The following is a 27,129-nucleotide window of genomic DNA, read 5'->3' on the forward strand; positions in this document are numbered from 1 at the left end:
GTTAAAAAAAATAATTAAAGCAGTAAAGCATTTTGGGATTCCTTCTGTAAACAGTTAACACTGTCTTAAAATAACAAACTAAAAAGGCTCCAAAAATGCCACTATCCATTTACTGCCTTAAAGTGCTTAAATCCGTACAAACCAACCACTGTTCCTTTCACCTGGCAAAGTTACCTGATTTCTTTATCAGCAAGCCATTTTTTTTTTTTTTTAACAGAAACATTCTAGAAGCATTTAAACAGAGAAGTCAAACCTGGGACGCCTGAAACGATCATCTCTATCAAAATCTCTCTCTCTGTCAAATTCACGGTCCTTCTCATTTTCATCACGATCTTTGTCTCTATCCCATTCACGGTCTCCTGGAGGTCTGGAGTCTCGGGGAGGCCCCCAGCTGTCCTCACGAGCCTTTTCTCGCTCTCTCCATCCCCCTATAAGTAACAAACACAGTCAAAGGAATTTGTGACTGACCTCTGATCTCTCCATAGACAAAGAATCCTTTACTTCCCTCACAGAAACTGGTTCTTCAAGTTTTGATCCCTAGGGATCCAACTCAAGAAGCTTGTAAAAAGTGAGCACACTGAGCAGGAGCCATAGACAAACACTGTAGAAACTGCTTAATATAAAGACAGCAACATATACCTCATCTATCAGGACTGCCTGTAATAGTTTAGTAGAGCTGATTACACCCTGCAGTTTTCAGTCAGAAACCACAAACTCCTCAAGGGTCTTGTGCAAAACAAGCACAGAAGAAGTAAAGGGGGTAGCTCAGAGAGCAGATTCCTTTGTGACAATCTACAAGTGAGGAGATTTTAGGCTAGCAATTTTTTTAAGTCCTTAGTGCTTTTTTAATGCAGTACTTTAAAAGCTGGTGGTGTCTGTGAATACATAAATCTGAATAAAAAGAACCAGGAAATCAAAATAGTATCTAACATTTAAATGTCATCAACAGTTCTGAAAAGAATCAGGAACAGTTGCGCTAGTCGCCACCAACAAGACTTAAGACTAGACATACACTATACAAGGCTAGGATAATGCATATTATGAGGGACCTCAGAAGATCATCTAGTCCAAATACCTGCTCAAAGCAGGATTTTCAAGGGCAGACACAAAAGCAAGAAAGGAATGGTAAAAACAGGAAGATCTTTGTACACATAAAAAAGGCTTAACAAAACCAGATCCACTTGAATGACGTATCAAAGTCCTCCTTAGAAGGAGGTTAATTTCAGACACATAGAGAGGGCAGGGAAAGAGACCAAGGTCTGCAAATCTACGGAGAATGTTTCTCCCATCAGAGCATTCAACTTGCTTATTTCATTTTTGCACATGGGCAAATTACCAGCATTACTATGTGACCTTTCGGTATCTTCTAGGCAAGCAACAGGCACAGCTGCTTTTGCCTTTTTTTTTTTTTTTTTTAAATACTCAATCAAATTAAAAGGTTTGATTATACTAAGTAAAGGAGTCTCCACATTAGTCAAATTAATTCCGTCCTTTTCAGAGCTGAACCTCACATTTCTAGCACCAAGTACATCACATCCATTATCTACCAAGTTAACACACACATTGGAGGGAAGATTATTGTATTAGTGTATTTTACCTGGTTTACCAAATGGTCTCCAAGGACCTGGCCTTGAATCATCACCGCTACGCCACGGACCCCTGTCATCATCTCGTCTGGAGAGCCTGTCATCATCTGCACTACGCCATGGTCCCCTGTCATCATCACGCCTTGACATCCTGTCGTCATCCATCCCACGCCTGGGACCTCTGTCATCATCCATCCCGCGCCTGGGACCCCTATCATCATCCATCCCACGCCTGGGACCCCTGTCATCATCTGCAGCACGCCAGCTGCCCCGGTCATCATCCAGACCACGCCTGGGTGGCCTGTCATCATCCAAAGCCCGCCTGGGCGGCCTGTCATCATCCATTCCACGCCTGGGTCCTCTGTCGTCATCTGCTGAGCGCCAGCTGCCTCTGTCATCGTCCAAACCGCGCCTGGGTGGCCTGTCGTCATCCAAAGCCCGTCTGGGTGGCCTGTCGTCATCCATTCCACGCCTCGGACCCCTGTCGTCATCTGCAGCTCGCCAGCTCCCTCTATCATCATCCAAACCACGTCTGGGTGGCCTGTCCTCATCCAATCCACGTCTGGGCGGCCTGTCCTCATCCCCTTCACGCCTAGGTGGCCGGTCCTCCTCCCCTTCACGTCTAGGTGGCCTATCCTCTGTTGGTTCCACAGAAGGACGTTCCTTTTCTTCTGCAGCACTACGTCGTGGCAGATCGTCCCCTCGTCGCGGCAGATCGTCCCCTCGTCGGAAAGGTCTTTCGTCATCTCTTGCTTCTCCTCGACGCCAATCTCTATAAAACCATAGGGAACGAGCAAAAAAGTAGAAGCTGACATGCAGGAAAGCTTTCACATATTAGATCAACAGTATCAAGCCCCTTAAGGCTATTTCTGACTATATCCACTTGAAGTGTGGTCACAAATACATTTACAGAGCTTGCAGTTTTCAAATGCTCTTTCTAATTGCCCTAATTACTATAGGAAAGTGCTAGGTCACTGTCCCTACAGCTTCAGTAAAGACTGAACAGTTTACTATCTCCTTCAAAACTACAGTTCCAAGGGCATAATTACAGTCCCTTGCTGGTTATCTGCTGCAACACAACAGAGAAGAGGTTTGGCTTCTCCACCAAGCCTAATTTGACAAACTCAAGCTGTCTCAAAAGAACCAGTATTAAAAAAAAAAAAACAACTTCAAGTAAGTATCCCCACATTCTTCATGCACATGCCAACCCTACAGTCCAATCCCTATTTTCCTAAGTTTTGCCGCACTTCCAGCCCGATAGATTGGCAATACTTTCACCAACAAGCATCCACAACAAGATACAGCAGGACAACATAGTGAACTCATGACTCAATCCACTGCTACTGCCTGACAGTGAGCAGGGTGCGCCAGACTCTGGCAGGCTGTCAGTGCTTGCACGGATTTTCCATATTAGGATGTATGTGGGAAGTAAAGAACTGCTGAAAATTTTCCCTGGACTATTGAGTCATCAAGTCATCTTTGAAATATGTTTGGATTTCTAACAAAATCTAAAAGATCAGACACTGCTGAACAATGGTTAGAGCCTTCCACTCCTGTAATTTCTCTGGACACACCGTTTAGTTTAATGTCTACAGGATTTACACGTACATTTAGACCACAAACCTTGGCTTTGTCACTGGATTAATTTCTTTATTTCAGCAAATTAACCTTCCTCAGCTAGCTTCTCAGGAATACAAAGAAACAAGGAATGTACATCACAGAGATGTATGGGTACCTGCTTCTTGGCAAGAGAAGAGAAGCCACACCGGGGTTCAATCTCATGGATTCAAATATCAAGAGCAAAACAAAACAAGCCACCCCCACAGGTTTAGAAATCCACTACGCTACTAAAATGTAAACAGAAGAACAGCAGTGACGTGCTACAAAACAACAGATGTAGGACTCCAAGAGGTGAGAACAAAGAGGCAACAGTTTGTGACAACTCTGCATCTCAAGAATTTTGAGGAACTGTGAGCAGCATATTTCCTAGTTTTAGAAGAATAAGGGCAAACGTAATTACCACTGGCCTGCGAGATAAAAACAAGACATGGAGATTGTTAAATTCCATTAGACTTAAATTGGATAATCTTCTCCTTTGAAAAATCTGATTATTTTGATGTAAAAGACATGTAGAGAAATGGCTATAAAGTTCAGCAAATGAACAAGTATTTAATTCATTTATACCTAGTTACCGTTTCAGGGGTTTAGGCTTTTAAAATCTATTTCTAATCTATTACCACTCTACTTGTAGGTAAAATTATGCCTATCTTGTTACATTTGTTTCTTGTTTGACAACTTTAGTATTCATATTTCAGCTTTTTTTCCTTCTTTTCCTCTTAGAAATCCTAACTCCCATTTTTAGAAGTTTATTGAAATTGAGAGTCAAACAGCATCTGATAAATTAATAAAACCAGTGATGCGTGAATATTAAAAATATATTGAATGGCAGTCACTGGTAGTAATGCAATCCAGTTTCTATTATACAACTCATTTTTCAATAACCTCTAAAAACCCTACACACAGACCTACAAGAGCTGAAAGCATGCCGACAGCTTTACCAAATAAAGAAGAAATTTGCTGGCAAAGTTCACGCTACAGTGCCTACCACTGTCACAGGTTTATAACTTTTTTTTGTTCATCTTGACTCAGGTACAAACAGCACAGACATAAAACAGAGGTCAGCTCCCCTCATCTATACAATTTGGCTTTTTAGTGTTTCTTGACCATAAACACACAAGCATTTGTTGATCCTTTGAGATAGCAATCTGTGCCAGTGATGACTCAAATGAACTGTGCAAGTACGACAGCCTGCAGCACTGCCCTGCCGCTTTTAGTGAATACCACATCTATATTAGTTGCCATTTCATTGTTTCAGTGAGCAAATGCCCAGATCCTGACAGCATTTTATGGGATTTCTGTGATCTAGAGAAAGAACAAGCATAAAGGTACCAGCATAAAACAACTACTTCTACTAAATCAGCTGGCTTTTAATTTAACTCCTATTAGCACTTCTATGTTAACCTCTTTTTCCTGCAATCACAATATTTGTAATATTTTTTTGTATCAGGATTGGCTTTCTTCTCTTCCTTATAAAATTTCATTGCATCATTAGTTTTATTTTCTTTTGTTTCTTATGATAACTACCTTTCCTGCCTAAGAGACAGACAGCCCTTGCTGGATGCTTCTGCCTTTCTGTAACCTGTTCTTTCTTGTAACTGGAACCAGGGTACGGAAAAGACTGAGAACACTGCAACATGCTGATCACCTGGAATCCAGCACTCTGGGGAATGCTGCACAGTACAATTGGTTGCTCCGTGACTGTAAGGACCTGAGTACCAATATGGCATGTACACCAGGACTGTGCCATTTCCATGAGAAATTGTCCGTGAGGCAAATGTTATAGCTTCTCTCCTTGTACTGGCGTCTATAAGGACTTTTAATACACATATCCAACAGCTGTACTTTCAGCTAGATACATGCTGCAAATTAAATCCGATGCTCTGTCGTCTATGTTACTGCCTTCACCACTCAATTCAGAAATACATTTTGGAATTACTTTACTCACAGTCAGGTTTGCAGTTCTGTCTTTGTATCCAACACCTTTTCCCTTTAGGGTTAAAATCTACTAAAAGTAGGCTTGTGGCTACTAAAGAAAGCAGAATTACACCTTTCTTCTGCAATTATGTCTGAGCATCATCACTTTTACTTTGTTACCGTTAAAGTTCAGAAAAAAGAAAATAATTGAGAAGCATTGCTTTACTTAAAATCCATAGATACTAATTTTGACTGCTGTCAGTATTTCCTTTTAGTACTCCTCAGTATAGTCCTTTTAGCAAAAAAGAGAAGGAAAATTTTCCCAGATATGCTATGTAATAATCCAAAATATGCCCAATTTCAACTCCTTAACAGTCACACTGCTCAACTTCTACAAAAGTTGAATGAGAAGTAACAAAGACAACACTTGGTCAAAAAACGTCTAAGCTATAATGACTCTAAAATGAATGTGGGGAAACGATACACGTGTATCATTAGGGGTGGGGAGGCGCAGAAATCGCATTGAAGCATATAAATAGGTGCATTAAACAGTTCTGCAATATGTTAATAGTTCAAGGCTCCACCCAGGAGTTTCATCCAATTTTTGATCTTGCAATTCACGAGAAAGTGGATCACTACCAAGATACCAAGAATGGTAATGTAGCTTTTAAGGAAATAGAAAAACTATTTTGTTTATTGAGAGATCATACTCTTCCAATGTGTTAGAAGAAACTACTAGAGAGAGAAAAAGCAAATTAATTTGATTCCACTGGAGTCAGAGTAAGATGTAATGGATTTAAATCGCTGCACTGGAAATTAGGGTTAGACATTTATAAAAGTCTATCTACGTGGAAGGCTAATTAAGCAATAAAACCTACTGCCAATTGCAACATGCAGTGGTATTTCTGTCAGCACAGGGTTTTAAGAACAACTAGACATGCACCATCAGAAATATTTTACCTATAGCTCATCCTGTTGTGGAGCAGAGGGACGGACAAATATTAAAGATCTTATTTTCTACAACTGTATAAACAGTCTTCATTATTAGTCAATATATCCAAAACCCCTAAAACATATAGATGTGAATAAGCATGTTGTCTTTTTTAGAAAAACCTGCCAAGTACTTCCAGAGTATTCTTCCTTCAGAAATCTTTCTTTCTCTGTTCAATACAGTCTCTCAGAACTTTGTTATAGTTTATGGCACTTATTTTCTGCTCTGTGACTCACTCCGGGACTTGAATAGTTTAAAACTCCTAATTTTGACTTTACTATTCTTAGATATTACTGTTAGTTTTCTAAATGGAAAATCTCAAAGTTTCATCAACCAGGAACCCTGTATTTGCTTGTCATCTTTCCCCATTCTGTATTTATACAACTGACACCAATGTTTGAGCGGGACAGAAATTCTTAATTTAAAAAAGAAACCAAGAAAGCAAGTTGTTTATCACATGCAGAAGGCCTCCGCTAGCTTTCACATATCTAAACTAAATAAAACAGGAATGTTATCCGAATGCAGTTCCAAGATAAAACTTCTCTCTCATTTTGAGATCCTTACAAAGCAATTTTTAATAGAAGGTAACTTTCAGAGACGTAAAGGCATGAGATACCATTCCGTCAGTGCAGCTTTAGCAGTAGTAACAAAAAGGGAGCCTGCCTATTTTGAGCCCAGTACAACCGCTGTTTAGTAACCCAGTGAGTACCTTTCCACTGGTGCTCGTCGCCATTCAGATTCTGTTTCACCACCTCTTCTCCAGGAGCTTTCAGACTCCCTATCACCCCAACGAGATTCCTGTATGTCAAAAGAAATTAGGAACATTCTCTGGATACTTTAAAATGAAGATTTTTAACATATAATTTAGTCCTTTCAAAGCATACTGTGTCATTAAAAGCTCATGTTACACTATAGAGAATACTGAACTATGAGGAGTTCTAATAACTTAAGCATGGCCTTAACTGACTATTGTTTCTGACACAATTTAAACCCATTTAGAAACCAATACGGTTCCCTTTGGGCCACATACTTTACCAGTAGGGTAGATATATGCAGATACACTAAAAAGTTTATCAACAAGTATATGAATAATAGGTACAATGAGGCATTACTACCACCTGTTAACACAAAAAAAAGCTTCTAACAGTTTCACTTTTCCTGCTGCTTAACGACAGCAGAAATGAATTCTAAGAATTATTTGCTTTTGTGCTTTCTGATCAGATCAGAAAATTTAAACTGAGTAAACAGAAAGCTCTTTGTAGCAGAAACCATTTAGTTCTGAGTACCTCAATGCACAGAACAGGTGAGGTATTTGTGACTCCCACAGGTTGCTTGGATGCCAGGCAGACTAATGATCAATTTTTTAATTTTTTTTTTATAAAAGTAAAATATCTCTCTCCATTGCTGGGCAAAGACAAACCATTTAAACTATTTCTAACATAGTTGTTTATTCCTTTCCACCACAAGAAGCAAATTAGGTAAACCACATAAAATACCTGATTTCACATAATCACACAACCTCTTTATAAAAGGGTATTCATTCCGGTTTTAAACCATTCTTTGAGAAGTGTTTTTGTCAAAGTCTGCACTCAGTGTGGGGAAATACACAGGTTGTGCAAGATCTTGCATATCCACTACTCCACGATTGTTTACTTAAATGCTCTTGAACTGAACCAAACAAATAAGAGTGAGCAAAGAAAGAATCCCAAGACTGCAAATGGTATTTTTCAAGTGGCACAGATATCTCTCCCGGAACCTAAGTCAGTTCTTCCATACAATCAAGTGCCCATGGCTAGGAGTACCTCTTACGTGAAAAATACCGGTGATGCTTACTTACCTGATAGACTACTAAAACAATTTAGACAAGCTCTGATCGCTTATCTTCATAGTGTTACTCAATGAAGTATGCATTAAACAAATATAATGGCTATGGTGGATGAAATTTAAAACTAGTTCTCCTATAGATAAATTCTGAAAAAGTGAGAGCATAGAAGGTTTGTGGTATTCAGTTACATTCTTTTAAATCATTAAAACATTTATTTGCAGATAGCTTTTGTTTTGTTTCCAGTTGGATTGGGATAATAATTTCCTCCAATACTTACATTTGTAAACAGCAAGTTGCACACAACTCTTGGTTTTATGTTATTGTGTATTTCTTATAAAACTATGCTTTATGTTTAGTCTGGGATTTTCCTTCAATATCTACTCCAATTCCTGACTTTAGCACGAGTCACTACACTTGCTTCCAATGAAGTTTTCCTTCTTTTCTGTTAAAGAAAATTTTATTCAATATTCTTTTTTTAAACAGCTTGGAGAACTTAGTAGTTTCTTTATTTTACTTTATTACTCAATTACAGATTCCAGACTCTGATAGTGAGCAGAAACTAAGTGACAATAACTTAACTATTAAATTAGCCACCTATGCTACAACTCTAAAAAAAAATAATTAACCTACCATTTTGCAATGCTAGCCCCCTTCTTCAAATCTACAGGAGAAGACGAAGAAGAAAAACCTGCAGGTATTACTTACCTTTCTTGAAAATGGGTCATCCAGACCTCTTCTTTCTTCTTCTCGGCGACGCTCTCTTTCTTCTATCTCCATTTCTCTTTGACGTTTTTTCTTCTCCAGTTCTTCCAGTTTTTTGACACGTTCCTGGTATTCACGCTGCTCCTGCTCACGTTTCTCACGCTCAATGCGCTCCTTTTCCTCACGCTCTGCAGAATTGGAAACATAAATAAAATGTATTACCAGTATAAATTCCTGTATATTGCTGTAACCACAGAAAGGTTACAAAATACAATCTCTTCTCTTTGACTCCTTATAAAAAAACCCCAAGCATTTCACAGGATACATTTAAGTAACCATAGAACCTGTTTTCTGGAACTATCCTAACTTGAAAGCAATAGGAAAAGGAACCTGATACATCTATTAATGTGGCATCTTGAACAACAGCTAGCAAGAAAGGAAAGAAAATGTTCCAATACCTGTACATTAGTTCAATGTACAGACCACAAATGTGCCAGCTAAAGTATGAGTAACTACCTCAGGCATGGTAAAGGATCCCTTCCTTAAGAAAGGTCAAACACACAAAAAATAATCAACTAGCAGCGTCAGAAATTTGGTATTTAGGACTGCTCGGGTGTTTGGTTGGTTGGTTTTAAAATACTGCACGTTTATGAACTCTGATATATAGTAACTTCATCCACTAAGTAACAAGTAGAACAAAAATTTACCTTACAGGTTGCCTATCACCTCTCCTCTTCTAAAGCCTTGAAACAGACCACCAGACAAAGCAATTCACAAAGAAAGGTGTGTGAGTCACAATTCTAGAGTTCTTGATCCAACACCAATGTCCCCTTTCTTTTCCCTTTAAGATGCACACAAACAAGTGGCCAGAACTCAAACTGAATTACTAAAATCAAAGACTCAATTCTTCATTAACCTCCCTTTGTTTATCTCCTCCTTTATCAATGTCTGGGAGAAGGGGAGGGCGGGAAGTATTGATTTGCTTTTATTTTCCCTTCCTCCTATAAAGCTTTACCTTCATTTCTATGCTGCACAGGTAAGCATTCAGAAGGTGCATTAGGTAAAACATACAGTATCTAACAGCAATGGCCACAGTCTTCACCACTGATTGAAAGCAAAGAGACTTCCACCAATATCATCAAACAGGGAAACCAGAAGTTAGCTGCATCACATCTGGAATGGGTCAAGGATGCAAACAATAAAAGAATCGGGTTCTCAATTATACCTTTAAGCAGCTGTTCTTCTCGTAATCTTTGTTCTTCTTCCTCCTTTTCTCTGTAGTAAGTAATGCGCCTCTCTTCTTTGCGTTGTTTCTTGCGTTCCTCCAAACGATTACGCCTCTCTTCTGCTAACCGTTCCTGGAACTGCTTGAGTTTATCCTGAAATACAAAGAATACACATGAAACCACCAAAACTAGTCTAACAGCTAGACAGTTACACAAATTGCTAAATAAAGCTGCACAGAAAACAAACTAACTGCAACATATTAACTTTGCTCCAGTGAAAAAAACCCTACCTGTTTGTCATTTCAACCTTTTCTGCAATTGAACATGTATAAGGGAATATATTCCTACTTAGAAGACAAGACAATGACTAATGCACAATTTTAGTCCTTCGTCTGCTTTTTCAGGAAAGGAATTAACTGAGTAATAGTTTACCTGTACCTATAATACATTACCTAATATTACCTATATTGTTGCAAAGAATCATATGCAGTTAGTTAACTTAATTTAACATAATACTTCTTTTCGCTTTTTTTTTAAGCCAGTTCTTACTGCAACATAGCCAATAAAGCTATAAACAGCCTCAGCAAATGTAGAATTAAAAAAATGTAGTGCAAGACATAAAAGCCAGTTCCTTCCCTGTCCTCACGTTCTAATTTGTTATGAAATTTTGCAAACATAAAACATAACATGAAGTACCAAATACATGAACTGTCAAAATAATTTTCACATTTAAAAAAAAAAGATTTAAAAAAAATAGACAAGTATTTCTATTTCTCGGCTTCGATATTATTGTTAGTATGATTCCATCACCACAGTAAGGCCAAGTACATGTACAGATACAGCTGGCTGCTCATATGCTACCCAATGATCTCTTACTATTAGTCCAACTGAAATAACTAACTCACTTATCTTATTTTCCCTACAAGCTATTCCAGAAGTTGTCAAAAATTGTAAGTGTTAATATTTAGTAACAGGTGCAATATTTTTTTTATTTTTTAAGTCAAAGCAGAAAATAAACTATCCCATAATTCTGTGCCATTCTAGGTACTAATTTGTTTCTAGTTTACATGAAATATCACTGGGTCACACGTTTAGTTCCTCACTTTAATGGGAATATTTTACTATAACACCGCATCTTGTGTACCTCATAAACTGTTCGTCGTGATGCTTTGAGCCTGGCTTCAAATAAATCTCTATCCTCCAACATCCTTGAGAGTCTGTTCTTATGCTCAAGGGCTTTCTCACGCTCCAACTGCAAAGTGGTGATCTAAAAATAGGAAATAAATAAAGTATTATGAAGTAAACTCTTACTATATCTTTGCATTCAACCTCACCCATTAGAAAGCGAAATTATCTTTTCCTCTTTCAGATCCAAGACAGACAATACTGCTGTCCACTAACACAATGAAACTGTAAAGATGACACTTCATTCTTCATATCAACTTTTTTCCTTATTCACTTGGATTGAGCTGGGGAAAAAGAAAGTGCAAAACCCCACTATTTTTCGTTAATCACTAATGGACTTTATCATCTCAACAAAAAAATCTTACCCTTTCTTCCTCCTGTTGCTCCCACAGCTCCATATCATGCACTCGTTGTTCCTCATATGCAGTCTTTATTAAAGGAATTTCTTCTAAGCGCTTTGCTCTTTCAAAATAGTCAATCTAAATAAAGATAACATACCTTTAGCATGTCATAATGTGAAGACCAAATCTGGAAGACTCGGTATTCAGCATGCACCAAAGAAAACCCTGGTATCTGAAGACTTCTGCAAATATATCTGATATATTACTGTTGCATAAGAACAATCACACTGGACCACATCAGAGGTCCACCTAACCAAGAACCTGCCTCTACCACGGACAACTAAGTGCACTCCTAGGCAAGGATGCAGAACAGCGGCAGGCACATATACAATACTCTCTCAGCACCATAAATTTTCAGCGCCTGGCATTTCCTGTGCTGGAAGCTTTTTTTCTATTTAGTAGGCATTGGTGGATTTCTCCTCTTGTCCTTTTGAACTCAAAGAAGCTTTTCATATACAACAATGTACTTTGGAAAGAGCTCCTGTGCATCTATGGCTCACAGCATGATGACCCACTTTCCACCTACAAATAGTTCTGAATATGGCTCCTACTGGCTTCCTTTGATGCTTCCTAGTTCACTACCCCTTGCAGTCAGTGTGTGAACAACTGCTCTCCATCATCAGTTGTTATAACAGGTATACTCTTACAGACTGCTTCCACATCGTCTCTCCAGAAGTCTTTCAGACATAGGGCTACTATTTTACGTAAGTATTTCTCACACCAAAGCCAATCCACATCATTGCTGGCCTTCTCTCAAACTTCCAGTTCAGCTGCGTACTTTTTGATATAAGAGACCAGAACCGCAGACAGTGCTCAAGATGCAGAAGAACCAAGTTCTCATTGCTGACTAAGAACGTTAAGTTTGGAGCCCATCATTTAATATGTAAAGCTGAAGACTGTGGGATTTTTTTTCCACTTTGCCTACGAAAACGGAACAGCATTCAAAGACTCTTCCTCTTATCCCACTGCTGCTAAGTCGCCTGGTGAAAAACTTTGTAAACAGCTTTTTGGAAAACCCAACTAAGTTACATCAATCAGACCACCCTTACATGTTTGTTTTGATAGCTTCAGAGAACTCCAGGAGGAAGCCCTGGCTTACAATTCTTTTATAGAAGCTGTGCTGAGCCTTCCAGGTAGATCATATTTACCCAGGTGACTACTAATTCTACTGTTTAATGTATTTTCTGCTACTTTGCCCAGTATGAGCATCAGGTTTACAGGCCTGCAGCACAAAAGATCCTCATTGTAACCTTTTTAATTAACTTGCCACTTCCTAGTGACAAGCCAGTTTTAAGTGACATGAATTACCAACTGTATCATGTAACTTCTGTTTCATTCTTGAACACATTTGGAAGTCCTGGGTGAGTTTCACTTTGCACGGGTTACATATTTCTACTTACTACAACAATGTGTGCCTCGCACTTTTATAGCCACTCAGGTTTCAGGCAGATCCTCTTCTGCCATCTAGAAGGGCTCTAGCACTGAAATTTCCTCTGTTTCAGTGAGGACTACTACAATCAATCAGTTTTGCTTCTCTGTAATGACCTCACCTTTTCTGAACATTTTCCAGTTACAAGTCTTCCCAACTAAGACTCAGTTCACATACAGCTTAAGGGTCCTTTTTCAAATCAACTCCATTAATTAGAAAAATTTGTGCACCGGTATTAGAAACTCAATGGGTTTATAACACATTTACCTTTTTTCATTTCAAACAGTAACATTTTCAACACCAGCATTTTTTTTATATGTATATATATATGTATGTATCAATATAGTTCACAATCACTACCTAAAGCATTGTACAGACATGGGTTTGTACCCTTCCTATTTCGTACCTTTTTCTCCTGATTCTTCAGACGTTCCTGAAGTTCCTTCTTTTCTTTTTCCAGCTGTTCAACTTGTTTAGCCATAATGAAGTCAGGATCCAGTTCTTCAAGATCCTACAACCAAGTAGAGTTATCAACACAAAATAAAGCAAACATTTTTTCTGTTACAAATATGGTTTGTTTATTTATTTATTTAATCTTCTCTGCAGTTTTCCCCTTATCTTTTTTAAAACTAATTTGCTTCAGAAACATTCTCAGTTTATTTTCCTCTCTTCTAGGCAGCTTGCATTATTTTTTTTAATAGGACTCTTTAAAGCATTTGTATCTTGATCTTTAATTGAGACACAGTCCAGGTACTACAACATTGGACAAGCAAGTCTGTTTGGTATTTCAAATACTGTTTAAGCAACAAGGGGAAAACCACCCAAACCAAACCAAAAAAAAAACCCCACCAAACCCCCAAAAAACAAAAAAACAGCTGGACTTAATTCCTCTAGGTAAATACAGTCCTATCCCAACTCAGAATTAAGGTTTACTTACACCGCTGAATAAATTAAATATATAAGTGTCAAACTATCTCATTTTTAAGAGATTGTTTATAAGACCAGTTAGAGTATAAAACTAGTAAAAACCACAAAATTCCAAAAGCCTAGCAATGTAACACCAAGAGTATAGAAAAATAACTCAAAATGTCAATAATAACTTGCCTACCTCAATATCAATATCTTTAAATGCTTTGGCTCCCAGTTCAGTCTTCTTAATCTGCTCCAAGCGCTCACGAACAGTTTTCTTTTTGATTTGTTCATGCTCTTGCAGGATACGTTCTTTCTCTCTTTCCTTTGCCTCCTGGCGTAATCTTTCTTCTTCAGCTTTCCGGACTTTTTGTAATTCTGCTTCACGTTGTTCTAGTTCTTCTTTTTCACGCTGAATGTTTAAACTTTCAAGGCGCTCTTTTCTTTCCTCTATAGTTTGACGACGTGCAAGAATACGCTGATGTTCCTTCCTTGAATTCTTTAAGAAGGCAGTGACTGCCAGCTGATGTTGTTCTTCCTTCTCTTGCTGAATTTAAATTAAGAATAAGACAATGATGTATACAGCATCACTTTAAAAAGGCAGAAGGCATAGCAAATGCTTCTCAATGAAAATTCAAAGTTTTTATTCTCCACACTAGCCAACTGCATGGAAATACAACTGTAATGAGTGGCAAATCTCATCACTCATCCAAGTGGCACACAAAGTAGTATCAACTGACTAGAACCACATATTCATGGAGAAAGTTGTCTGTAAAAGACAATACTCTGCAACGCATCTTAAGTATGATAGTTTCACACTTTTCTGTCCAAAAATATTGCACGCCCATATGTAACTGATATTTAACACACTAACTGAAAGAGGGGGGTGTCAGTCTTGTTTGTCTCTGCATGTGTTAGCAAGTATAGCACTACATGTACTGTATTTCACCAAAGCTCCCTTGTTTTTAAAGTTTTGCTTTTTCCAAACACACTAAAGTAAGAGAAAAATATCGTAATTGACACAAAGCACTATCTGTGAGATGATAAAAAACTGAATCAACAATTTCGGTATAAACATTGTATATAAAACCTTTTAAAATAAATTATAAAAAGCACTAGACTTCCAGACACTAGTATACCAACTATTTTTGAGGCAGTCTTCTCACACCCTCCCCACTCGCCTCCAAAGTACCTATACAGTTCTTCGTAAAGATCCATGCTGTACACATGAAGACATATAATTGTGCCAGCTCAGGAAACTGCCCACTTTAATCAGTCCAACAAGCAGCAAAGCACTGCAGACCCATCAGCTTACTGCATTCCCTCAAGTCATGCTGCTCTTGAAATATGAGCTAGCTCAGAGGTATTTTTAGTAATCTGTCACTTCTAGGGCATTCAACACGTGCACAAGCATCCATACTTTGTTGCAAATCTGAAAGCATTTAAAGATAAATGGAGGGGCTAGAAACCCAAAAATTGAAAGCTATAGATCAATTTAACCGTTTTGTGAATTATAAACAAATTTGACAGAAATTCAAAGCTTTAAACCTCCTGGAAAAAATGAAAGTTTTGATCTGAATAGCAAAGGAAAAAAGGGTATCACCTTGTTCTGTAGCTTCTCTAACTACACCGACTGATATTAACCTTGACACTGTACTCCAATTTTACAAGCATAATTATGTCTTATTCAACTAACTGTACAAACATGTCAAATGTAAGACTATTTGTCATTTTTTATCTATGAATGTACAGAAAAAACGTTTTTTCTTTCAAATATATAATCCATCTAGTACCAATCACTAGTAAAATCTTCAGGGGGAAAACCTACATGGAAAGATCTTTATCTTAAACACTATACAACAGCTAATATATGTTCAAGCTAACATAAGTAAGCTAGCATTAAGTGTCACGATGCAGTTCTGCTTTGTATGTTTATATCTTAAGATTATTACTTAGTATTTCAACCCATATAAAAAAAATCTAACATGGACATCTTGCCATCAGCCTGTTTTCCATATGGAAATTTGATAAGTTTGCCATGAAATCTTTCATAAACATAAAGCAAAAGAAAAAATTACCACTGCTCTTAAGAGAAGTGAAGGTTTAACTTGCCACAACCAAAGCATGCTGGAAATCCGAGACTGATTTACACCTTGCTCATACAGGGCTCTGGAGAACCTGAAATGTAAGCTCATTGGTGAGTCCGACCTTGAAGCCAACAGTCCCAGTGAGAAGGACAGGTCAGGTTCTGAGTTGCGGGATCTTTTGTTCACGTTTTTAGGTTCCACTCTGGAGTTACATTCCAGGTTCTTCACAACAGCAGTTTCTCCAGGAAGAATAAAGACACCAGGCTCTTGGATTTTCAAAAATGCATGCAAAATTTTAAACAAATACTAGCTCTGTAGGCCCATCTATCGGTAAGTTATTATTTGGTATATTCTAAACCTGACAGATGCAAGACCAGCAATTTAAACTCGGGCCTCTTGCGTACATTTTTACATTACTTTAGTTATGACCAAACACTAACTAGTTGGGTGCATTTAAGAAATGACAACTTCTTCACAAGTACAAATAGCCAACTACCACCAGATTGAAAAAAAAAAAAAAATTAAAAGGTACATCTAATCTGAGAAAACACATTCATTAAAATATAAGCTTTGGTATGAATTGTCAAGTTATTAGCTTATGTTTCCAACTTAATCCACAAGTGTATAAATGCAGCCCATCATTACTGTCCAATTAGATCAGAGAGCATTACCACAATGTTTTGAAAAACAGAGCAACACACTTTTGAAAATAAACAGATGTACAAAAGGACCAATCATTACCTACTTAAATCCTTGCAATGTCATGTTAAATTAATCATTAGATAGCTCACTGCCTTTCCTATGTCAAGGAAAGGTAATCCAAGTAACTCCTTCAAGTATGATCTCACAACCTCAAAACATCCTTGTCTTGCTAAATCAGAAAATTTAGATCTATAAGAACAAGTGAATATGTAACAGATGCAGAAGGATACTTTGCCATTAATAAACACATTGACACACACTACATTTGTATATATTAACACCTCAAGGATCAATTATCTGTTCTGAAGGGAGGGGACAGAAGTAACAATATTACCACTGCACTGAGAATAGATTACTGGAAAGAGCAGTTATCAAACAAGAAAAATAATAACAAAAGGCTGTATAAGGGCAACAGATAAACATCACACAACACACATAGGTGCAACATCAGAATTTGTCAACATTTTCAGAAGACTTAAAATGACTTACCAGTAAGTGAGGAGGCTTAATGACTGCAAGAGCCTTAGCCAGAGCTGAGGACATAGCAGTCAACTGATTTCTGATTTGCTCAGAAGGCATGCTTTGTAGTTGAGGGCCTAGTGGAGCATCTTCTCTAGTACTGTAATTCAAATCTGAGCCAAAACTCAGTGTCCGGGTGGTATGATCAAGGCGAACCTTTGCAGAAAAAAAATCGGAAGAAAAGGGATCATATTATTTATTAGACAATTTCTCTGTTGCTCTGCCTATGACCAATATGAGTAAACAGAAGCTCTAAGCAGAAATTACTTTAAAAAACAGTTTTAGCTATACCAGATTATGAGAAGTGCCAAATTAGTAGAAGAAAAATAGCTCTGAATAGAAGTTTGATTTCCATGATTTCTAAGAAAACAAACAAACAAAAATCATGGGAAGAGGCTGAATTTTCAATGACTCTATGAAACGAGCACTCCAAGACAAATCATTCTTGCCTCTTCCTCCACATTAGCAATATGCAAAACAAGAATCCTGACTTTAATGCAGACAATTTCAACGCGTAAAATAAAAGCTAAATTTGTGTGTTAACCTAAATGAACTAACTCAGCTTTATCTAAAAGCCTAAATGAATAATTACTAAGCAACCTCAACTAAAAACTACTTGTATCTCATCATCAGCCTAAACATTTCATTACAGGATGCCGTTCTTTCAATATTGACAATTTTACCAACATTGCAATCTTCAACAGCAGCTGAAATAGACAGCGGTACACATTTAAGACATTGGTGTTTTACTTCAGTCACTTATTAGGTGAAAAACAACATTAGCAACTGCTAGTTCTTCAGTCTTGCACAATGAATTCGGCATAGTCAGAAATTCACATCCCTGTTTGTTAGGCTTGCTTCAGGATATGCTGGACTAAATGACTGGGGCTCACAGGGCAACTTTCAGCAAATCTGATTTCAGCTTTTACTTCTACTGGACTTATATTAATGGTTGTTGACCTAAATCAAAAATAGACACCAGAATGCAAATAATTTGTCAGTACTTAACATAGTCACGTGTTTCTTTGACTCTGGTTTATCTCCATCTATCAGAATCAATTATCTCCCTTAGGTTCAATGTCAACCACTTAGTTTTCATCCAACGTTTTACACATGAATCCACACATAATTTCACAGGAGTCTTTTTACAGCACTTACTTGTAAGTCACAGTGTCTGGCTGCATCAACAATACTACGTTCCAGCTGGAAAGCATCAACAAAAGGAACCAGGGTAGCCAGACGAGAAAATTCAATGCTTTGATAAATTTGGGCCACCTGTATGTGAACGGAAACATTAGGTGGTTTTACTTGTTAAAAAGAGATCCGAAAGAAAAGTTGTTGTATGGGTTATAAAGCTAAATCACTAAACTGTCGACAAATGAATGTATACATATTAATACAATAGCAAATACTCTTTCAGGATTTTATTTCTGTACTGTATTCAAACTTAATCTAAGATTAAATGCCATTCCTGAATGGCTTCTTTGTATGAAGGAGACTGGCAGCAGTAACTACATAGAGCTATACTGCTAATTAGCCTTCAACTATTTCTGTAGCACATCAGAAATAACACTGCTCCTCATTTGTAACGAAAGCAGGTCAATGAAATGTGCATTTTATAAAACACTAGACACAAAACCACCTGAAAACAAAATATACCACCTAGACCTTACTTTAAAAAAAGTTTAAGAAACAATTACTTACCTTAAATAAGACATCATAATCCATGAAGAAAATCCAAACAAGAGATTACACCATTGCATGCAGCCACTATTAAGTATAGCTACTGCAGCTATACCTAAATGATGTACAAACCTGAAAACGCAGGTTATATACTGGAAAAAACTATTTCAAAATCATAATGGCCTTCTATTTGATGAAAAAAAACTTTACTTCAGCATGAAAATTTCCAACAATTTTCGCACAAAGCATTTTCTAACTTACATATACTTACGAACTAAGTTTTCTTTACTCATACCTGCTGCAGAAGGCGAAGAATGGTATTGTTCTGCAGGTGAGGAACATACAGCTGCAGTTCAGGTTCCTTTTCAGCTTGGTCTTTCACCCAGTTCAGAACCTATCAAAATTCTGAAAAGTTAATCTATCTGCATCAACCCTTAAACACTTCAACATTAAAGTATGAAACACTGTTCTTTAATACTTCCAGTTTACAGCTCAGGAAACAACAGCCTTTCTGTCCAGACACTAAATCATTTTACTGAAGTGTATCTTTTGATCAGAACACTTGATCTTATGGGTATGACCTAAGACTTAGGGATATGTATGAAGGCGACTGACAGTACTGGCAACAGCTACCACACTGCTAATTTACCTTCAAGTTCTTTTTAGCACCTCAAATATCTTTGTTCCCACTATCAAAGAAAAAGAACATGATGTGCTTCACCAACTGCAGAATTTACACCAACCTAATCAAGAGCTCTCACATGATTTTACCTCCCAGTTCTCTACATTTGAAGAGTAAACATAGTCATGGGTATATTTTTCCACTTCCCACACAACCCACTTGCATGCATGTGCACGTGTGCTTGACTTCTTTCTCATTTCTACATCTTTAAAAAAAATTTAACTCAGTATTACCTCCACCAACAAGACCTTCTGATATGTTCCCAAAACTCTGCACCTTCATAGGGGTCCTCTGAACAGCATCCTAGAGATCTGAATTTTCATTCTATTTCAATAATCTGGTGTACTAGGTATATCAGATGTTATGTACTTGTCACTGCAATGGCATTTGACCAAATACAGCCTACCACTGAAAATTCTGGCAACAGAAGAAGCTAGTTTGTATTTACCACAAATCAGTATTCAAATAACAGGCTTATTAGTCAAGACCAATTACCATATACACAGAGCTACAAAACTTACCTTGCTGACACGGCTACATAACTTGAGTGGGTGAAAGTCTACTTCAAGCCAATTGTAAAGTTCCTTCACTTCTGGAACAACATACTGCACCACGTTGAATCTTACCTACAGTCAACAAAAAAATCCAAAGATCTCAAAATACATACAATATTAATGAATAGTTATGCTTTAAGAATGTTTATATTCAATAAGTTAAATGGGCACCACATATACGTTTTAATACAGGAGAGTTACTTATTTTTTATTACAGCATTCTTAATTGCAGTGACAATAACTCTACACTACACCACTAAACTGTACTTAAAAATGGAAAAGTAGACAAAAACCATATAAAGATAAATATTTAGAGTACCACCCTCAACTAGCCATTTCTAAGACTCAAGTCCTACCACAACGATGTAGGCCCACATCCAAACTAAGACCACACATCTCAGTTCACGTGTAAACTTCAGAAGCTTTAAACTGTTGTTTTAAGGCACACTGGAGCGGTACCAGAAGAATTAGCAAAAATTGTAAAATGAACCATGGAAATGACTGCATTAAATTCAAACACCCTCTGAAAATACCTAACTATGACTGAATGCCTAATTTGTTTATGAATATCTGGGAAGGTCTGAAGATAGATTAATCTAGGCTCCCTTCAATTTAAACACAAAGTTTAAATTCTTCATATCAGTTAGGTACTCACAGCCTGCTACTTGACATCTGACCTGCCTTTATCTGATACACATTTAAAACAGAAAAACAAAAACTTGGTTCAGTTAATTACACACCTTAGAGCAGGGGAAAAAAGTTCTAGCTCACAACCCTTTTCAGACCCCTGAGTTTCAAAATGACATTGCCCAGGTGACATCAAGGACAATACTGAATCTGACTCTTTAGTGCACACAAGATTTCAGGCCTCCCGTTATTGCTGCCACTTCCAAATGGTTATTCTTGCAAATCTGAAATTTTAACACTATACTGTAAGTCATAAAATTAACCATATAGCTGTTTTAACTTATAAACTGCTGTCTCATAACTAAGCATAGTGCTCTAGAAGGAAAACAGTCCAAAAAAGAGGACTCAATGTTTAAAAGCTGCTCATCTGAACACCACTACCTACCATATCATTAATGAGACTGCCACGTGTAGGTGGGGCCTGAAGACCCAAGAGGGTTGCCAGTCGTCGCTGTTTCTCAACAATGATACCATCCATATCCAGAAGGCGAGCAATATCAGTTCTCTCAGGAGTTATAGGAATTGACAGCGTGGCCAAAAGGACTCGAGTAGACATCCTGTTGACAAAGTATAATTGCAAAAGATGAACTGCAGGAGAACACTAATTAATTCCTTGTCATGTACGTGCTAATTCAAGATTTGGAATGACTAGCATTCATGATGCAAAACTGTGTAAAAATACCAGCCATAACAGAAAAGATGTTAACTGTGCAATAAGAGTAAAGAATGCAGTGTTCTTCAGTAACCAGGGGAAAGATTTTGATAATACCTTTTCATTACATACATGTGTGTATATATATATATCTGCACATATACACAGAAATAATAAATTTAAGCTGCCACTGTAAATATCAAAAAATACTATAAAGCAATGAAAACAGTAGAAATCAGTACCTTTAAAAACTTATTTTAGCTGCAAATCCCTACCAGTCATTTTGATTGCACTGATTTTTAAAATTTACTGTGTGCGCCAGATGTACCTTTTGATGTAACAATACAAAGGACGTTAAACAATTAAATTCTGACCTTAGTACCCAGATGAACAGAAATATAAAAATTGCCAGAGTATTTATTCCCATCAGATTCTGATTCTACAGAGGCCTGTATACTTATCACCAAAAAATTAAAGGCCATTTGGCTATACAGACTTTTATATATTAAGGAAGTTTAAACTAGTAACAGTGAACTCTTGTGAAGTAAATACTAATGTTCAGAAGAGAAAAAGGAAGCAAAACACAGATACTTATTAACTTGCTTATTAACAGAAAAAGAAGCTTAACTAAAGTGACCCTGATAGTTATTTACACTGTAGCTTTGTAAATATCCTTCTTGCTCTAGGTTTCTTTTGAGGCAATTAGTACTAGCCACTTTAAGCAGAGCTGTTCATATCCATACATGTCATCTGCTTCTTCTGGGGTACAATTTTGTTTATTTTTCAAACTACGGGCTTAAAAATAGAATCTAAGATTACATTAAATATCGTTCCCCACCTCTGCATCTCCTCTTGTGTGAGATTCTTTCGCATTTCTCTTGATAAGTGATAAAGTCGGTGAAGTGTGGATGCATGAAAGAGAGCATTTCCTGATTTCCAGAAGACAGTTGAAACTTTGTGATAGTAATTTGCCATCAGCTGTGGTTTGGGTGGTTTCTTAGACAGTGCAAACAGCCCATGAATATCCTCCACTGCTTTGAAAGCTTCCTAGAAAAAACAAATACACTACTTTTAAGAAGTTTTTGCAACACTCAAAACCAGGGAAAATATACATTCACTAAAGGTTGTAAAACTGTAACACGTTTGTTATGTTAAGATCACCACTGAAAGCTGTGACCTTCAGCTTTGCCAGTTACATGAAATTAAGTACTTCCTTCCTAATTAAGAAATGATTTGGACACACAGCAAATCCGTTAACTATCTGCTTAGAATTTGGTAGTTAAAATTTTTTTTTAGTTTTTTAATAATCTTTTGAAAACTGGCTTCTTTCAGATTTTCAAGCTACAAATCCAAGGGGGAAAAAAACCTAAAACCAAACCGGAACAAAAATTCTACTATTTTAATATTGTACCAATTCTACTATTTACTGATATTAATTTTTTCATTAAAATAGGTTTTGTGATCAAAACTGGGTATAGTTTCCCTAAAAATACATGTACTCTTAGAAATGCCTTACATGTAATTACTTACATACCTAAAGCAGAAACATCACAACTGAGAACATTCTCCAGATTCACAAAACCAAAACATGACAACCTCGGCTTTTTAAGGAATTTGGCATTAGAAAGGTTGGAAAGCAAAGCCCCTCTAAGAAATTTGCTTTGATCGTGCCCTCACTGGCTAAACACTACCATAATTCAACCAGCAATGCTGGGAGCCCAGCCTAATAGCAGGCTTTAATGTTTGCTAACCACTTCCAGTTCACAAGAACACAAGACAGCAGAGGTGAAGGTGTCATCAGCTTCTCACTTTCAGAACTTAAACTGACTTCGGCTACTCTACCATTTATTACTAGCAGCAAAAGCTGGGTTTGAAAATACTATGCAGGAACATCAGACCAAGTATTCAATACGGATGTAGCACCACATTCTAAATATTAAAACTTTATTCTTTAGCTGTTATCCTGTGTTTACCTTGGAATATATACCATGAGATACGATCTGCGTGGAACAGATTCTGGAAAGGCTGTAGACTACAGTGGGATTACAGGAGCCCTGCTGCATACCTGCCACAGCTCCATGCTAATAGCACTGTCCAGTTGCACCAGCCTGGTCTCCAGGTGCATTGACTGGCTGTCAGGATTGTTGAGGTTGATTGCTGTGCTTTGGTTGTGATGACGCTGGATCTGTCCCAAATGCATTCGCAGGTTATCACAGAGTTTACGGAACTCGGCTTTACGTGTGTACTGCAGGCAGAACTTGAAAGCTGCAAAAATTAACAATACAGAAAATGCTCACTAACAATGACTTCATGACAGTTCTAAAAGCATTCAAATATGTAAATCAGTATGTTTAAAGAATCTTCATTTACAGTCCAAAGACATATCAAACAAGATGCAATCTAACTGTCATGCATAATGAATAGTGACAATGCAGAGCACTTCTTGACCTCAAAAAATGAAGATGCTTCTACACAATTAAGCCTAAGGAGCAAAGGGAATACTTTTGAGTCTCTAAAAATGTTCTAATTTAAGCAGCGATTCTAGCTTTTATTTTGAACTGAGTGCAAATAAAAATTCTGTCAATGGCATGAATTCAGGTTTTGGATTTGTAAAATGTGGGAAAAAATTCTCAAGTCACCTAAATACGGTAAAGTTAAATGAAGCTTTCTAATGACTGGAAATGACAAAGAAAAAAAAGGAAGTCTTTGATCACATAGATCCTCTCAAAAACCTGGTTTGCATTGACACTGTCACTCTGAAAATTCTGAAGTATCTCAACCAGAAACAGGCACAAAAGGATGTCTCCACAATGTAGCACAAGGACTTAAATACACTAAAGCACCTAGAACTCATCTGACAATCATCTTTTGGATGCAGAGTTAAAAATCTAAGACTTTTTTCAAAAATACAGAACCCTGAATTGTACATACAAAGGAAAACCTTTTTCTGCTCATCTCTCACCTTTAAGTAAAGATTAACATCTAAGTATTCTTCTTTATAAAGTCAATTTTTGCAGAACAATGCCAGAAGGAAGCAGACTAGACTTTTTCCCATTACCTTCTGCATAATATTTTGCTAAGCTACGTCTGTGTCAAAATTGATAGCGTATCAGAATTTTACAGTACCCTTTTGTGTACGTGAGTTTTTGAAATTAGCTAACATAGAATACATTAATGGAAGACACATTTGCCATTCTAGATTAAATGAAAACATGACTAATTTGGATCAATGAGTTAGAAAAAATAAAAAGACACAGCACGAGGAATTCTCATATTCTCAGTATGTCCAGGAAAAAATAACTTCTTCCTTGCTGGCTCAGTGTCCAGAAACATCAATAATTTTGAGGAACCTCTGTAATTGTAAGAATAGTATGTGTGTACATACACATATTTAAGAGATTTTATTTCCAATTCTGAAGCAATATCCAAACAGAAATTTTCTAGTTTTACAGGATGTAACACAGAAGTCCTAGATCTCATTATACTTTAAGTTTCCACCTTTATAATTTACCTTGCTGTGCAATATCATGGTACAGGCGTTCCACTCGAGAATTATTTCTGAGAAGATCCAAACATTGTCTATAGGATTCCCACAGGAATTTAACCCAGGGGGTCAAAAGCAGTCGGTCAGTACGATCCTGGGTATCTTCTCCACTTACAGCACTCAAAAGAACACTATAGTTGGGATGGGGTTAAGGGGAAAGGAAAAAAAAAAAAAAAGTGTTTTATTCCCCACTATTCTCACCACTTTTTCTTATCAAGATCTAAGATGAGACTGGACAAATCTGAACAGCTGATTGCTGCTGAACAGTTTATTGCTTATTTTCAAATTGGTCCCTCAGACTTCTCTCTTTTCCTTTAAAGGATGTAGATAACTTTTCTTGCTGTTAAGTTTCAAACTTTGGCCCCTGCACACACAACTGACATGCACAAGCTTCAGAGGTAAGAGACAACAGGAGCTTTTGTATCCTTCATACAAGTAAGCCAAAGGAAACCTATTCTAGGATTTTCACATTTCCTTTTCTACCAGGGAGCTGCACACTGTACCTCTGTTAGATTCAAGTGTCAGTCTACTCTGACACTTTCCTACTTGATGAAACTTCCTTTTTAGCCACCAGCAATTCTGCCAGAGAGAGCTCACTTCTTGTTGACATATGACACAGAAGCATTTTGTGCCTTACTATCTGCAGACATAGAAAACTAGAATACTTAAAGTATCAGATCCTTTAAAAATTCTGACAGGAAAAAGATGCTTAAAGATGTCAGAAGATATGATAATCTTGCATTTAGTGGCCATAACTACACTCCCTCATTCACAGAAATACAAGATTGGAAAGGATTCCCAAGACACTGAGACAAATTCAGTGCTATGGCCCACACGACCCCTTTCTGCAAAACAGTCCACCCAGCATTACAAACTTAGCAAGAACCATCTTCCCCAAGCCTTCATTTTTAAAGTCCTTTTTGAACTACACTTCTAATATAAACTCTCAGCTCTTGCAGTTCTCTTATACTACACCACTTCCAGATCTAATTTACTTCCTTGAGTCCTAGTACTACATAAATTAAAGATTACATCTCACCAGTGCCTTCTGCAACAGATCAAGCAGTGAATCCAGCAAAAGAGTATAAGAAGTCTAGAAAACAGGACCTAAAAAAAACCTGTGAAACTCTGATTGCTTAGATTAAGAAGCGTGACTGCAAAGACACATTTTCTAGTCCTCAGTTATATAAAAGAGAACAAGGAAAAGAGCAATCAGTTGATCTTCAGTGTCTATTAGTGGGATGCCTCTAACAAAGACTATTTCAGGGACTGGAAATAACATGAATGGCATTGCCAACCTGGAACAACTATTGAAGACAAGTCTGTAACCTTTTCATGTTTTGCAGCCAATGAGTTCCCAACTACTACCAGAGAGCCTTGCTGTTAACACATACATCCACATCATTTTACTCCAGGTCTTTGTATTCTATGACTCTGTCCTTCACAGTTGCCTACACAATGTCTTCTACTGATAATTTCTTCCAATTTTCTATCATCAGTAGATACAACTTTGACTTTTCTAGTTTCTGTGTCATGATTTTAATGGAAAGAACTCCCAGTAACTTCACATGTCCTTTTGTCATTATATGTCACCATTTTCTCACTGGACAATGTCTTAGTAGCCTTCCAATTCAACTGCAAACATCCCTTCCAGTTATGGCATCAACCACATTACTTTTTCCCAGGTTAGATCTCTGGCACTTCCTGAATCTAAAAAACTAAATTACAGAATAAAATTCTAACATAGACATCATCTACCCTTCAGCAAGCCTGTGCTGAATGTTACCTTATTTTTAACTCCATAGACTACTTCCTTCAAAACTCATGCTAAAGACCTGACTGTTACTGCAATCAAGATAACTCTTCAGACCACTACTCAGTCCGACATAAGGATGACGAGAAATGCACTTTCTGCTCAGATGGGTATCTGCAGAGCTTTAGTACCCAAAACATTTACTGGTATTTTTAAAACTCCAGGATAGAAGCTATGCTGTCACCCAGCATGAAAAGAAAGCTGACTTTTATGTTCACCTCAGACAGGGTAATCTCCATGCTCTAAAAACCTTTCTTTTATTTCAGAACCAATAGTCTTACAAAAATCAGTATCAAAGTACTGCTTTCATCTTCAGACCATACCTAGGATGGCTAATCAAAACCTACCTCCTCAGAATTTTACCACCATTTTTCCTAGAATTCTCCCCTTTTGGCTGAAGATCCTTTTGTTATTTCTT

At 37.3% G+C, this 27,129-nt stretch overlaps 1 protein-coding gene across 2 annotated transcripts in view; it reads right to left on the reverse strand.

Annotated features, from left to right (window-relative positions):
- Positions 1-27,129, reverse strand: part of EIF3A (eukaryotic translation initiation factor 3 subunit A) — a 35,580-nt gene that overhangs the window by 3,028 nt on the left and 5,423 nt on the right. Inside the window, exons 4-21 of one of the 2 annotated variants that reach the window (XM_080401191.1) lie at positions 24,866-25,029; positions 23,420-23,619; positions 22,193-22,401; positions 21,088-21,259; positions 19,983-20,087; positions 19,075-19,173; positions 18,255-18,371; positions 17,067-17,252; positions 13,988-14,335; positions 13,286-13,390; positions 11,415-11,528; positions 11,009-11,131; positions 9,864-10,017; positions 8,642-8,826; positions 6,821-6,909; positions 1,819-2,358; positions 1,598-1,788; positions 254-428 (exon numbers count right to left, since the gene is read on the reverse strand). In XM_080401191.1, the coding sequence (XP_080257317.1) occupies positions 254-428; positions 1,598-1,788; positions 1,819-2,358; positions 6,821-6,909; positions 8,642-8,826; positions 9,864-10,017; positions 11,009-11,131; positions 11,415-11,528; positions 13,286-13,390; positions 13,988-14,335; positions 17,067-17,252; positions 18,255-18,371; positions 19,075-19,173; positions 19,983-20,087; positions 21,088-21,259; positions 22,193-22,401; positions 23,420-23,619; positions 24,866-25,029 (3,276 nt within the window). Of the gene's footprint in view, positions 1-253; positions 429-1,597; positions 2,359-6,820; positions 6,910-8,641; positions 8,827-9,863; positions 10,018-11,008; positions 11,132-11,414; positions 11,529-13,285; positions 13,391-13,987; positions 14,336-17,066; positions 17,253-18,254; positions 18,372-19,074; positions 19,174-19,982; positions 20,088-21,087; positions 21,260-22,192; positions 22,402-23,419; positions 23,620-24,865; positions 25,030-27,129 lie in introns of both variants that reach the window. The other variant, XM_080401190.1, reaches the window with a different exon arrangement.

This window comes from Falco punctatus (assembly GCF_963210335.1).
Source record: "Falco punctatus genome assembly, chromosome: 9".
Taxonomy (NCBI): Eukaryota; Metazoa; Chordata; class Aves; order Falconiformes; family Falconidae; genus Falco; species Falco punctatus.